At 36.3% G+C, this 13,909-nt stretch overlaps 1 protein-coding gene across 2 annotated transcripts in view; it reads left to right on the top strand.

Annotated features, from left to right (window-relative positions):
* tanc1 (tetratricopeptide repeat, ankyrin repeat and coiled-coil containing 1) overlaps window positions 1–13,909 on the top strand; it is a 123,196-nt gene that overhangs the window by 31,590 nt on the left and 77,697 nt on the right. For both annotated transcript variants that reach the window (XR_001482157.1, XM_015402538.1), the window contains exon 3: window positions 3,430–3,636. Coding sequence is in view for 1 of the 2 variants with exons in the window: in XM_015402538.1 (XP_015258024.1) it covers window positions 3,430–3,636 (207 nt within the window). In the remaining variant the exon portion in view is untranslated. The remainder of the gene's footprint in view (window positions 1–3,429; window positions 3,637–13,909) is intronic.

The following is a 13,909-nucleotide window of genomic DNA, read 5'->3' as shown; positions in this document are numbered from 1 at the left end:
AGAGGTTTATAATTTATCCATTTCATTTGTGGCAGTGATGAGTGAACAACTTTATTCTGGAGAATAGATTAATATACTGAGCTGTAGTCGTGACTCAGCATATTATTGATATGCTCAATCATTTTTTAATACCCTATGAGAAGGTAAAGTCATTTATACCTCAGATGGCAAGCATACAAGCTTCAGGGAACATATATGCAATATCAACAGAAAAACAACCTTCTAACAGACATTAAGAAATGATTATCTGTAAAACTGGGCTCCAAATTTGGAAAGAAAACAGTAAAATTAAAACTAATGTAGTCTGCCTTACTGGGGCATTATTTCCCTCTTAAGCTATTTATATGTAATTATATTACAACCACAAATGTAATTTATTCAGAATGGTTTTAGACCTAAATTAATTGCTACATAATGCAGTAGTGTATGAAAAATTGTGTCTAAAAATAGAATCTGGAAAAGGAATTATCTGTGCTGTGTTTACAGCTGCATGTCATTTAAGATATATCTCGACTAGTTTTGCATATCTTAAAGAGAAAACCTGAAACTATTAAACTTTCTCAGTCATAGACAGAAAGGGCGGAAGGCATCAGTTAAATTGGATGTTCAGGTTTAAACACAAATTGGCGCTTTGGACTTTGGCTAGGCCGTGCCAACTCATGCATTAGCTTTAATCAAATCCATTTTTTTTTTACCTCTTTTTTTTCGTGCTTGAAGCTGAACTTTCATCCCCACTCTCAAATGCTTTGTAGAATTTTAAAACCTTTCTTCTGTATTAACTTAATCTATAATCCTTTAATGCTGACTATCTGTATGTTCCTGTAGTAGCAAAGTATCCCCTCAGCATGATCCTTCTACCACCTTGTTTTTACTATGCAGGGTGATGTTCACTGTTCGTTTCCCTGCGGCATATAGGGTTTTATATTTAAGCCAGGATTCTTACATGTAAAGTTTTCTCTCCTGCGTTCCTTTTAGGACCTTTGGTAGAAAATGAAATTTTTTGCCACACCCTGATTAATACTTTAGGGAGTGCACTAGGGTTGCAAGATATTAGGAAAAAGTATATTTGATGATACGATCCTAATAAATGATATTATAGCAACAACACTTTCAATAATTATCATTGCAAACAGATCAGGCTGTTATTCACAGAATCATTTATTATTTAAATTTTAGCAAAAATGTCTTATTAAAAAAAATAAATAAATAATTACCCCAGCTTCTGCCCATCCTTTTGGAGAGGACACATCTAGTCTGTAGTTGCTTATTGGCTTGATTACAGTACCACCTCTTTATATTGTAAAACGTTCTATGTGATACGCACAGAAAGCTTGAATGCTTCTTATTGATTAACCAGGATCCTTGCAGTTCAGACAGTCGTTTGCATTGTGCATTTGTATTATACCATAATATGTCTGTGATATATACCAGCAGCCCTAGTGAAGGCAATTTAATTCCTGCCAAAAGATTCTTCTAGCTGAGATTTGCATCTCTGTGCCTTCTCCAGAGCTACCGCAGGTTTTCTGACTGAGTTTTCTGTCTTAAAGCTATTTTTAGCACTACCTTTAATGATTATAGAGAGGAAACTTTTAATGTGAAACCTGTTTAATATTTATGTTTTTTAGGATTTAATCAAAACAGTTTCGTAAATTGGATATAAGGTAAGTTGGCTGTGTAAAATGTGGTCATCTTCCTCCCACTACTTTCTCTTTGAGGGGAAAACCACATCTTAAAAGGAATGCTATGAGCAAATATTTGATAAAATCAAAACAAACCTAAAATCTCATCCTCTTTGCATGATATATACCAAACACCGCCCAGGAACATCCAGAGTGGGTCATCAGGGAAAGTTTACAGTATTTGTGTTTCAATGGCGGGCTCAGTTTTCCACTAACTTGATGTCCTTCTCATGTTTCGTAGAGGCATGGGAAATACTCACGGGCCCATGACCTCTGGTGTTAAACACACATTAAACAGTTTTGTTTTTCCCATGTCCAGGTCTGTTTTACCATATCTATTTATCTACCATATCCACATCTTTATTTGGATCCCCAGGAACTTATTAATAGGCTTATCTGTTCTGTCTGTTCATGAGCGAGAGTTTGTGGACCACATCAATTTGACTGTGCAAATTCTCAGTCGCACAGAACTGCTCGAATGCAGACCAATATAACTGACAAAGTTGCCTGGATAGGTTTCGAAATTTTTTTAGAAAAACTGAGCGAAAGTGCCTGTTCCAACCGTATAAGCCTGTTTTGTGGTAACCACATCAACTGTTTCTTTTCCTTCATGTTAGTTGGATTATAACAAGCATTTACTGTGCTGTAATTGAACCTTGTTATTGACATGTACGTGCAGGTTTTTAAAAATGCAGAGGACCCACTTTAAAGTGTTTGCCAGAAGCAGCCGCCTCAGTTAACCTTGGTGCACTGTTGCCCACTCTAATTCCTGTTCCCAGGGACATATCTGTTGATGATACAGGTTGAAAGCATGAGGTTTAGTTGCTGTTCAGGCTAAGGTACAACTTTTCCAGAATAGTAAGACATTTTACTTAAAGTATTATCAAGCTGAACGTCACAGGCAGTTTTGAACTGCAGCGCTTAGTGTCTGGAGGCAAAATAATTTTACCAATGGAGTCATCATGTTTTTGAAAGTCCCCTGTGTGCACATCCTCTAAGCTGCTAAAAACATTATGTTTATGCCAGGGGAAAAGTTCTTTTTAATGGCTATCAATTAGTTTAAGTTTCTTCTTACTTTTTCCAAAAACTTTCCTTTTTTGTTTTGTTTTTTGGAGAGCCGTAAAGTAAGGAAAGTGTGCCTGATGATGTGTTAGCTTTTACAGAAGTCAATGCTGCAAGTCCCTGATAAAAAGAAACATTACATCAGTGTGGTCTGATGGTGCCAAGAGTAGTAGAGTGGGAAGTAGACATATCATCACCGCCGGTCCTCACATCATCGAGAAGGATTCTTTTCTTAATGTGTAACATGCTCCACTTGAGGTTTTACATCTGGAAAATTTGTTTAACCATTTTTGCTCTGCAGAGGACAGCATGCTCAAACAAAATAAAAACAGTATCTCTCCTTTATTTTTTTAAATTAATATTGGAGATGCCAAACACATGAAATGAACCAAGAAAATCTGAAGTATTGTGACCAGCCTTCTTCATTGTGTTTTTGTCTCTTTGATCGGCCGCATACTTGAGCAACACTGCCCTCAAAGCAACTGCAGGAAGTTGTTTTGCTCAATCTAGAAATGTGCCTTGTGTTTAATAAGTGTTTAATGACCCAGCAGAGGGAGGGGAAGTGATTGTTTTACTTTGTAGATGTATTAAGATCAGTACAGAGATCAAAATATTGTTTATGCTGACTGTTCCTAAGATGTCATTGCTTTTTGATTTGGCATAAGGTAATTTCTGTTCTTCTTAACAGGTGATGTTAGCAGCCTTGGTGCTCAGAGGAGATTCCCACCTGAGGTAAACCCACCGCCTCAGGGGCCTGGCAGTAGTCATCCTTATGCACAAGATGATTTATCAAAGCTAGGATTATCCAAGGGAGTGTCGATGTCTCTTCCTTCCTCACCTCTCCTGCCACGACAGTCCTACATGTTGCCCTTACGTCAAAACAAGAGATCTCCAGGTAAATTTTTAACACATTTGGTACACTCTTCTCGACATTGCACTGTTGATGCTCCCAGTTTTTGCATTTTTGTTACTTACTATGTGTATTTTCATAAGTTGCTAAGTTGAATGAATGATAAATCCTCATACATATTGGGAATATAATTTTCTGGGGTCAACAGCTCTTATCTTTAGACAAATTTAGTACAATAAGTCATAAAGTCCATTAATTGTAAAATATTTACAAGTATTTCTTTTTGTAAAAATAAATATTCAGATCACATAAGAAGAATCTCATTAGTCTTAATGGTAAAAATCACTAATCCTTTGGTTACTTTATACTAGAGATGTCCTGATTAGTTATATTTTGCAATGGTTTGCTAAAGCAGCAGTTTAATCCTGCCATGTTTATTCTTAAACTGACATGACTTGTTAATTAGTCAAGTCGGCCTAATTAAATGTTTAAGGAACAATCTAATTGAAATCAAACTTCTAAAATAAGTTGTTCTCCTCCTGCTTTAACAAAATAAGCTTATTTGCCTCGTGTGTTTTAGCCCAAAAGTTGGGTGGCTCTTTAGTTTAAGATTAATTAAATAAACAGGAAACAAAAATCTGATCCAACCTTTGGAAAATCTGCCAGATCCCATTTTTATCTGACTGATTGCTGCAACCCCAAGGAAAAACACTATGATTACACATTGATAATTAGGACTAAAAACAATTAATCAGAGTAATCGTGATTAATCGGTTATTGGAATAATCATCAACTAATTTAATTATCGATTAATTGTTAAATGGAGTATAGAGACTGTAAAATGTGTCATTAGCTGAAAGACCAACCCACCTTTAGCGGCATTTAGACCAAAAAAAACATAAAAAATATGTCAGCATTTTTAGATGCTCAATCCAGAACTCCTCAGGTGGAAAAGATTTAGTTTGACCTGGTTTAATTTGGTTAAAAGTCTTCTTTAAGGAACCTTTTGCTGTCCGATCATTATCTGATTAATTGAAAATATAATTGACAAATTAATCGTTTTAAAAAATAATTGCTAGTTGCTGCCCTATTGATAACATCTCAACAAAAGGTATAGAGAATAAAACCCAAACAGTTTATAAAAGCTTTGATTGAGTCCATACTTGAAATCAATTAAAAACGATCTACTTTTTGTTGGTAAAGTTCCTTTGTCTGCTTCTTAATTCCAACTCAGTGTTTGTTTTCTTTCTCTATTTTGGGTTTGCTGTGCCAAAGCCTCTTATCTTTTTTACTCTACACCCTCTCAACAAAATGTTGTAGGGATTTGAATAAGCACAGGTGTCGAGATTATTGTTCTGCTTTTTGTTGTCTTGGGTTATATTAAATGTTTGTTCGATGAATGTTTGACATAAGTCTTTATATTCAGTGTCTAGCAACTTTGGAAGTTCCCCACAGTCAGCAAAAAACAAAAACTAATGCTGATGGGATGTAGCATCCATAGATGAGCCTTATATACCCTCAACATCAATATACCCTTGAAAAAAAAAAATCATCAGTGTTAAAATAAGCTTTCATAGCAAGACTCCCTCACAATTGTGCATTAATTTTTACTGTGTTCATTTTAATATTTTTTTTATGAATTACAATATCTTGACATCTGAAATATTCTGTATTGTGTGTGTATGACTGTGGGGTTTGTCTGCCTAGAAAACTACCTTGTCACTTCCCATTCATATTTGATAACTGTGAATAAAAGAAAAGATCCTTGAGCTCCACTATATACACCCCAATGATTGGCAATAGGTGTGTATTTACAGTGGATTGAACCCCCGGCGGGATTTCTTCTATCTGACATGTTGAGAACATTGTCACCAGCTGTGGAGCGCTTCAAAGCCATGAATACCTTTTGTAGCTTAACTTGTTCCAACCTGAATCTTTGTGCTCTGCAGACTTGGCAAAGAGGAGAGACATCCTTTAAGTGGTGACTGTGGCCCCCACTCACATGTGGCACTCATCTGTGGGCTATGTCGCTATTGTTTAGAGTGGTTGCAGCTGTGATCTGTTTAGTGTAAAGATCAGCAGATGGGAAGCTGATGGCGTGGTTTTATGTTCAGACAAACCTGTGCTTATTAGGCACAGGCTACTTTTTAAACAAAAGGTTCAAAAAAGTTTCAAACTTGTAACATTTTGTAAAATGACAGTGTCTTTTTAATGGATATTCCTTCTCCAACTTCGAGCAACATTGTCTATGATTTTTGTTATCAAACATCAAGGGTTAAATATCAAAAACTATGAACACGAGTTTGTTTTGTCCAAGAAGGTATCTGTCTGTCTGTCTGTCTGTCTGTCTGTCTGTCTGTCTGTCTATGTATATATACCTATATATATGTATTAATGTATATGTAAAATTAGTGGTGGGCCGTTATCGGCGTCAACACGCTAATCTATTTTCACACTTGGGTTGGGAGCTGTACTGTACTGTACTGTACTGGGTCTATACTAATGATGACTTTCACCTTGATATTTTACCACGGATATATATCTGGGGGTGAGCACAAATCGGTCTTCCAACCTGTGTAGGCGTACTGTTAAATTACCACATTGAACGTGACGGTGCTGACATGGATGCAGCTCTAAGCACAGCTCTATCAGCCAAGCTAACCAATCCCTCGCTCAGTGAATAGCAACAAGCTGCCAGCGAGCTTGTTCTCCAGGCAGCCACAGGTGACCCATCTTAAAAACTACCTGCGAGGCGAATACATGATCAGCATACTGGAGAAAGCCGTGAAAGAAGTTGATCGAGGGGACGTGTGTAACATTTTTTTGAGACACTATATTGTTAAAATGGGAGATCTATAATATGAAGTGGGACACTCTATTTTTTGCAGCAGAAACACAGTAACAAATGGGCAAAGAAAATAAGTTATAACTTTGTCAAAATCTAAAGTAAGAAGACAAAATTACGTGTGATTTTGCAAAAATAAAAAAGTAAACCATTTCTTTTAAATTCTGGAGGTAGCACACACATACCATGAATGCTTTTGGTAGAATTAAAATGAAAAATCTTTAATGGATTAAAAAAATATATCTTGCCTAACCCTAATATATATATATATATATATATATATATATATANTATATATATATATATATATATATATATATATATATATATATATATATATTTGTGTAGAGAGAAAGATTTAAAGGAGAGGAATACTTCGTGAAGGTGAAAGGGACCCTGAGGACATAGCAGAGGAAGTCTCATTAAAAGCATATTGCTCTTGGAGTGCTCTGAGGCATGGGAAAGAGGAGAAAAAATGGACAGACAGGATAAGAAGGATGATAGGATGTTGGGGGTAGGGTCTGCTGCGTTGTCCTTACAGGTACCTGTGAAAACCCCTCGGAGGGAAGACTTCACACCTTTAGTTAATAAACACATGCTGGAGAAAATGTCTCAAGTCTGTGACAAAATCGACATGTGAGCTAATGCTGTTTTCTTCTGGAGTCGTTGAAGCCACTACACAGCATTTTGTCAAAAATGATTATACTCTTCTTTATGTTAATGAAACTGAATGTATTTGTTAAATCCAAGACAAAGGTCTATTAAGGGGTTGTTGTTGCAGAATTGCTTAACCTGACTTAAATGTATTATAGAAATAGACTGAATACACCTGAGCTCATGGATATGGCCCATTTTCACCAGGAGCCATTTCTAGAATTTTCTTCAACATCAGGACATAGACTCATATTAATAATGCAACTGTGTTCTAATAATAACAGAAGAGCAACAATGATCTTTAATAGCAATTGAAAGAACTTGGTTAAATATTAGAACATTTATTTGTAGATTAGATATTCTTTAAACTCTATCTTTGAGCATTTGTAGGTTAGAGATGCTTGGAATTGGTTGGAAGATCTTGATGGAGAGAACCTCATAACTCAAAATAATAAAAAGTTAGAGACTTTGGCCTATTACTTAAATTTTTTGAATTTTGCTTAATTTAAATTAATTACTATTTTTTTATTTATATCACGGATATATATATATATATCATATAAAATCCAGTTGGTTTCCATCAGCCTTATAAAGAAGCCATTAATAAAATGAGCAAAAGGATGTCTGGGGTACAATTCCCAGTTCTGGGTCATTTCTGCATGTCATCTCCTCTCTCTGCCCTACTTCCTGTCCAGCTACTAATTAATAAAGGCCATAAAGGCCACTGTATTATGAGCAGTTACTACAACAATGTGGCTCACAGAACCATGATAGTTTTTTAATATAACATTATAGAGCAACAAAGATAACAGCGATGAATCTGCTTCAGTAAATATCTGTATCATACATACTTTTAGCACATATTCTCAGATTTAAACTTGAATTTTTATACCCAATACCCAATTTAAGCTGATGATTTCATGCCAGAGCCTATGCTTGAAATACAGACTACCGTAGTTAATATGTCGTTGAGAGACTTTCTAACAAGGTGATCCCAGCTGTTGAATTTGACGGTTTTGCTCCTGCAGCTTGGCCCTCAGCTTTATGGGGAAAGACACCATTGCTTAAGAGATCATGACAGAACTTTTCCTAAGCTAGGCGTGGGCTCTAATCCAACATCGAAATCACTTCCTAACTTCCTAGATAGAGTGCTCAAAGTATTTGGAAGAATATGTGTGTTGGCTGAGTCAATATTTAACCATCCTATGATGATTTCTGTCTACTCATAAATACATTGATCAGTGTTCATTAAAAGCTTCAGTGTATTCTTCTGTGCTTTCCACTTCTTTGATCATGTTCCCATCCAGCGGGGATGTCTCTGAGGGGAAGTGGTTCCACAGGCTCAAAAAGCATTTCTGTTTCCTTTTTTTTTGCGGCTGGGCTTCATTTCCCGACACATTGGATAATCTATTGCAGTTTGAAAGGCTCTAGGTTGGTGGTTGTTATTTCTGTGGAAACTTCAGAGGGGGACAACAGAAAAACATTGAGTTAATTAGGAGTGTGACGGATGCCTGAGCCGCATAGTCTGGTGGCGTTGAGTGCTGCAGCTTTGATCAGTTAAGCCCCAAGCTTTACCATGAAACGCAGCACTCCGACATGTGTTAAACAGCACCTACACATTACCGTCATCATACAATAGCTCCTCACCACTCAAATGACCCCCTGGGTTCAACATCCCCCTAAGAAGGTACCTAAGAAACAAAGATTTTTATTCTAAATTGGAAACAATTAATAACAGACTCACATATTTGCCAGTTAGAAACTTTCTATGCTCCACATTTTGACAGTCTCCAGGGTATCTCCACAGTGACCCCCACTGGTTAGAATATGTTATTTGTCATCTGCATCATTAAAAGCATGCATTCAAGCGTTACAGCATTGAAAAGAAGAAATTTAACTTCATCTTTTAATGCAAACGGTAGAATAATCCTACTTTATGTAATTCAAGGTGCATCTCCTTAGATGCTGTAACTGTGAATTCTGTTTTAGATCTAGATGTAGTGTGACCCTGTTCCTGCTGTTATGTACTCCACTTTAACCATATGGTAGAACAATAAAATGACATTTCATAACAGTTTATTGCTGCCACATGCAGTGTTTTATTGATTACGTCTGTTTATATTCTGGATGGTTAAGAATGGACCTCTCTGTTGTTGGTCATTGTTTATATATTAAAAGAGGCTCATTACTTTGTGCTTTGATGGGAGCTTTTTCTTGTGTGGGCTCTAGGAATGAGTCATCCATTGATCAGCCAAGCAGGTCAGGAGATATCCAACAGAAATAAAGCTTTGCTATTTTTACATGATTAGAAAAAAACCCCCCAAAATGTATAAGCTAATTGTTTAAAAGTAGTGTTTAATCAGTCCCCTTAAAACTACTAAGTAAAATCCTGAGAAATTAGAATAAAGTATCAAAGCCTTTATAAAACTGAAATATGACAGATAAATTACAACATGGGTGTGCCTTTTTTGTTGACCCTTCAGCTGGTTGTTGCAAAACTCATCTTTATCAATGGTGCAGTGCTTTAATAATGTGAAGCTATTTAAGTACGGTAATAACTTGTATTGATTGCCATATATGTCGGATATGTTGGACAGCAAAATTATTTATTACCGGTAGTTTTTTTGCAATGAAACAAGGGACTTCATTTCACTTGATAAATGAAAAATCGTATTTTTGTTGTAGAAGTATGCAGAAGTAAACAGAATAGATTGTGTTTAAGGAACTGCGTTAAGCCTAATTTATTTTCTGTTTAGCTGGGCTTGCATTGCCAACGGCAAATGTCAATTGTTTTGTAGAGTAAGCAGACCCTTACCAAACCTAATATTTCTTAAATATTTTCAAAATTTAGCATGGTCCATGACAATCTTTAATCTGATAGAGAGTCTTTAGAAAGAGTTAGAGATTAGTGTGATTGCATGGAGGCCTTTTTCACCTTAACAGATATATAGATCTTTGGGCAGAATCTAGATCATGATACGTCTGATCACTTTGATCAATACAAAATTTCAAAATTGATGATAAACCAAATACAAGCCTGCCGAGAATACCCACAACAGATGCCTATATAAATAATTATCTTGCCATGTTTAAAAAGAAAAATTCCTTCTGTGACACCATTTATAAATATTAGCCTAAAAATGATTTAAAAAAAAACATGCACCATCAATCAGTGATAAATATTTTCTTCATGGATTTTTATTTACAAAAGTATGTTTTAGTGGATTTATTTTTTATATCACTGTGGTTGAATAAAATTATATTGTAGTATATATGTTGATATTAAATTATTGTCCAGCCCTACATTATAATTGGTGCTTATTGACAAAGACAAAATGTCAAAATTCCAGAGGACACATAAAAAAGCCAACAAAAAAACAACAGCTTAGCTTTTAGAAGAAAGGTTTGATTGCTGTGATGGGAAGTAAAGGCCTATCCACTGATAATTAAAAAGGGTTGCCTTCTACTACTGCTATATTTTAAATGTTTACATTATTTGATTTACGCTAGTATAATTTAACTGCATGTTTACCATCCTGTTATCTGCTCATTACTTATGTAGAATATAAATAGTTTCAATTCTAGGAGCTTCTTAAATGTTTTGTGCTTCTTCTGATTTTGTTTAGAAGATTCCACAGATACAGAAAATAGCTTAGTTTGAGTCCCGTTCCCTTAATAAATCTACTTCGACAACGCTGGTCAGGACTGATGTTGACTTTGATCTATAATTATTTTTTGTTGGTGAACTCTTGTGTCCATTCTCGATGGTCTCAAATTAAGAGGTCTTTACTAGTGTAGCATTCATAGTATGTATTGGCCCTTTCTTAAGACAAAATTTCTTCTAGATGTGAGGTTTAAGAAATACATTATTAACTTAAACACTCACATGATCAAGAACAAATATCTGNCTCACATGATCAAGAACAAATATCTGGTACCCCCCCCCCCCCCACCACCACCACCAAAAAAAAAAAAAAAAAAAATATGAGTATTATTTTTGAAGTTCTATCTGTAATGGTGGCTGCTGAGGCTCAATAAACCTTCTTTTCTCAAAGAGTAATTTTATTTAGCAAAGCCTGGCAAAATAAATAGGGTTTTTGGAGAAAAGGGGCTGGTTTGCTCACCTTTGGGGGTGATCTTCCCCTGAAGTCGGCTCATGTTTTTGAGACTAACCAGACAACCTTGCAGGGAATTTTAAAGGCTTTCTGGGATCTGTGCTGTAAAAGACCTTGTGAGTCTACAGGGACTCTTTGAAATGTTCCTATGATGAGCTCTCTTTGGAAACACCACCGGTTCTCCTTGGTGCACTTGACTCTAGGTTTGGGTTATTTTATCACATACAGGCATCCTAAAATTAAATATAACATCTTCAGCTGCACCACAGATCTAAACCAAACACATTTATATTGCTCCCTCTGTCATTGTGAATTTGGAGGCTCCTGATTTCAATACAAATTCTTGACTTAAAACGCTGGTTCATTTAAAATGCACATTTACAGATGCACATTACAAGATGAGTAACTCTGGATTTTCTTTGTCATGCAGAACTTAGTGGGTTTCTGAACTTTTTGAGCATAAAGACAACTTTTGTGAGGCTCTTTTCATTCTCCTTGGCTACACAAAGAGTACACTCTGTTTCACTGATGAGCTGAAATGTGAAGAAGTCAGAGTCCATGTTGAAGAATGTGTGGGGAAAACTCCTTGATCACTTCCGAACCATAACAGTCCTCCCTTTCAGAGGCTGTGACTGGACTTTGCAAGTTTCTGTTGATAGGTATGCTACTGCTTGATATGCGTATTCATATGTGTGTGCCTGTGCCTGCTGACCGATGGCTGGCTTGTCATGGATGCCTGACTCTAAGATTGAACACCAGCAAGCTCCTTGCAGTTGCATTCTGCCCTTTTAATTTTCTCCAAAGAGATTCAATTTCTTCTCAGTTTTGTTTCAATATTCCCGGCTTTCTTTCTTTTGCTTGCTGTTAATGCTATTTTTTTTTTTTTTTTTTTTTGCACAGTAACATTGGTTTGATTTATTCTAATGCGAGTTTGCTTGTTTTTTTTATAACTCTGAGCTATTCTCCCTGTCATCATCATAGCTTCTTTATTTTATATGACTTATTCTCATCATAGCAATAATGAATTCTTNTTTTTTTTATAACTCTGAGCTATTCTCCCTGTCATCATCATAGCTTCTTTATTTTATATGACTTATTCTCATCATAGCAATAATGAATTCTTCTGATCCAACTAGTCTTCATTGCTTGCTGAAGTAGTTGTAAAACAAAGGGAGTTATGAATTTTTGCCATTTGGAATTTAATATACAGAAAGTATTGATATCTTAATATAAAACACATGTCATGTTTCAAAGAAGTATTCCTTAAAAATATAGACCGTTTATTCTACGAACCATTGTCTCCTTGAACCCCAGTTGGCCTTGGCAGATGGCTGTCACACTGAGCCTGGTTCTGCTGGAGGCTTCTTCCTGTTAAAAGGGAGTTTTTCCTCCCCACTGTCGCTACAAGCATGCTTAGTGTGAGGGATTGACTTCGAGTCAATTAGTCGATTCAATCAACAGGTTTTCCTTAGATAGAAAAGTTTCAATTTGACTGTATGATCTGGTGAATTGTATAGTGCCTTTAGATGATGTGTGTTGTGAATTGGCGCTATATAAATGAACTGAATTCAATTGAAACTGAATTAAAAAATGTAGCAGTTTTATATTTGAATGTGTCCTTTGGTGTTTACACTTTAATCTGATATCTATGATTTTCTGCTTCCTTGATTAAGAATTACAACTAGTGTTACAGGCTAAACAAAGTTTCAAGTTTGAAAATAAATCAATGAAAGCTGTAATATCGTTATGCATTTTTTTTTTAGAAACAACAGCAAATAACAGAAGTAGAAAAGTTCCATCAAAAAATACTGCAAAAATACTGCAGAAAATCAGTGCAATGAGTGCAATTCAATACCTCGGCTCCAGACGTCCCCACCCCCTTGAGAGACGCTCCGCTGCACTTCTCCTAAATTGTAGCTGACCGCAAACAGTGCCGCAGAGAGAAGGCCGGCTTATTTTGTTTTTATGACCGAAATTACGGAAAACAACTCGTGAAGTTTGACCCGCTAGAAGAGCGAGGTGCGCGAGAATGCTGGGACCCTTTTTCCACCTTGATCTCCACTCTTTTTTGCCCTCATGTCCCTCCGTCGTCGGACTAAACTCGCCTCCACTTCCTCGCTGCCTCAGCCGTATCTAGACCCACAGTGTGTAGCACAGACCACGCTTCAATACTGAGCATAAATCAAAAATGTCTGTGTCAAGCTTGCTGCAACACATTGCTGTAAGAGTATAACCAGGAAGCGAGGTAGGAGGGCAAAATAGGTTTAGCGCCACCGCAGCACGGGAGGGAGAATTACGCCCAGGAGCAAATGGATAAAAATAGACCGGAGGAAAAAAAAAATGAATCAATTATCTTGCGGACGTGTCGATGCATCGGATCGTCGGCTGTTGGATCGATGCATCGATACAAAACGATTATTATTTACACCCCTAACTGATACCATACCCAACCATCTGTTTGAAATTGATGCACGTGTGTATAAATGAAGAACTGCATACTACTTGGATGTAACATAATTGCCATCATGGCTTTGTCAAGCTGCTGCCTACCTTTGTGAAGCAGGTAAAAGACTATTACAAAGTGAATCCAGTAGAACTTTTTATTGCCTGCCTGGAATGGGTGACAATAGTTGAATAAACTTTTGACTCTCAAAATGGTATTGGTGCCCTATTTGTTGGTACTCACCAATGCCACCATTTTAGT

The sequence above is a fragment of the Cyprinodon variegatus genome, unplaced genomic scaffold, assembly GCF_000732505.1.
Source record: "Cyprinodon variegatus isolate N-32 unplaced genomic scaffold, C_variegatus-1.0 Scaffold1363, whole genome shotgun sequence".
In the NCBI taxonomy this organism is placed as follows: Eukaryota; Metazoa; Chordata; class Actinopteri; order Cyprinodontiformes; family Cyprinodontidae; genus Cyprinodon; species Cyprinodon variegatus.
This window is presented reverse-complemented; position numbering and strand designations above follow the sequence as displayed.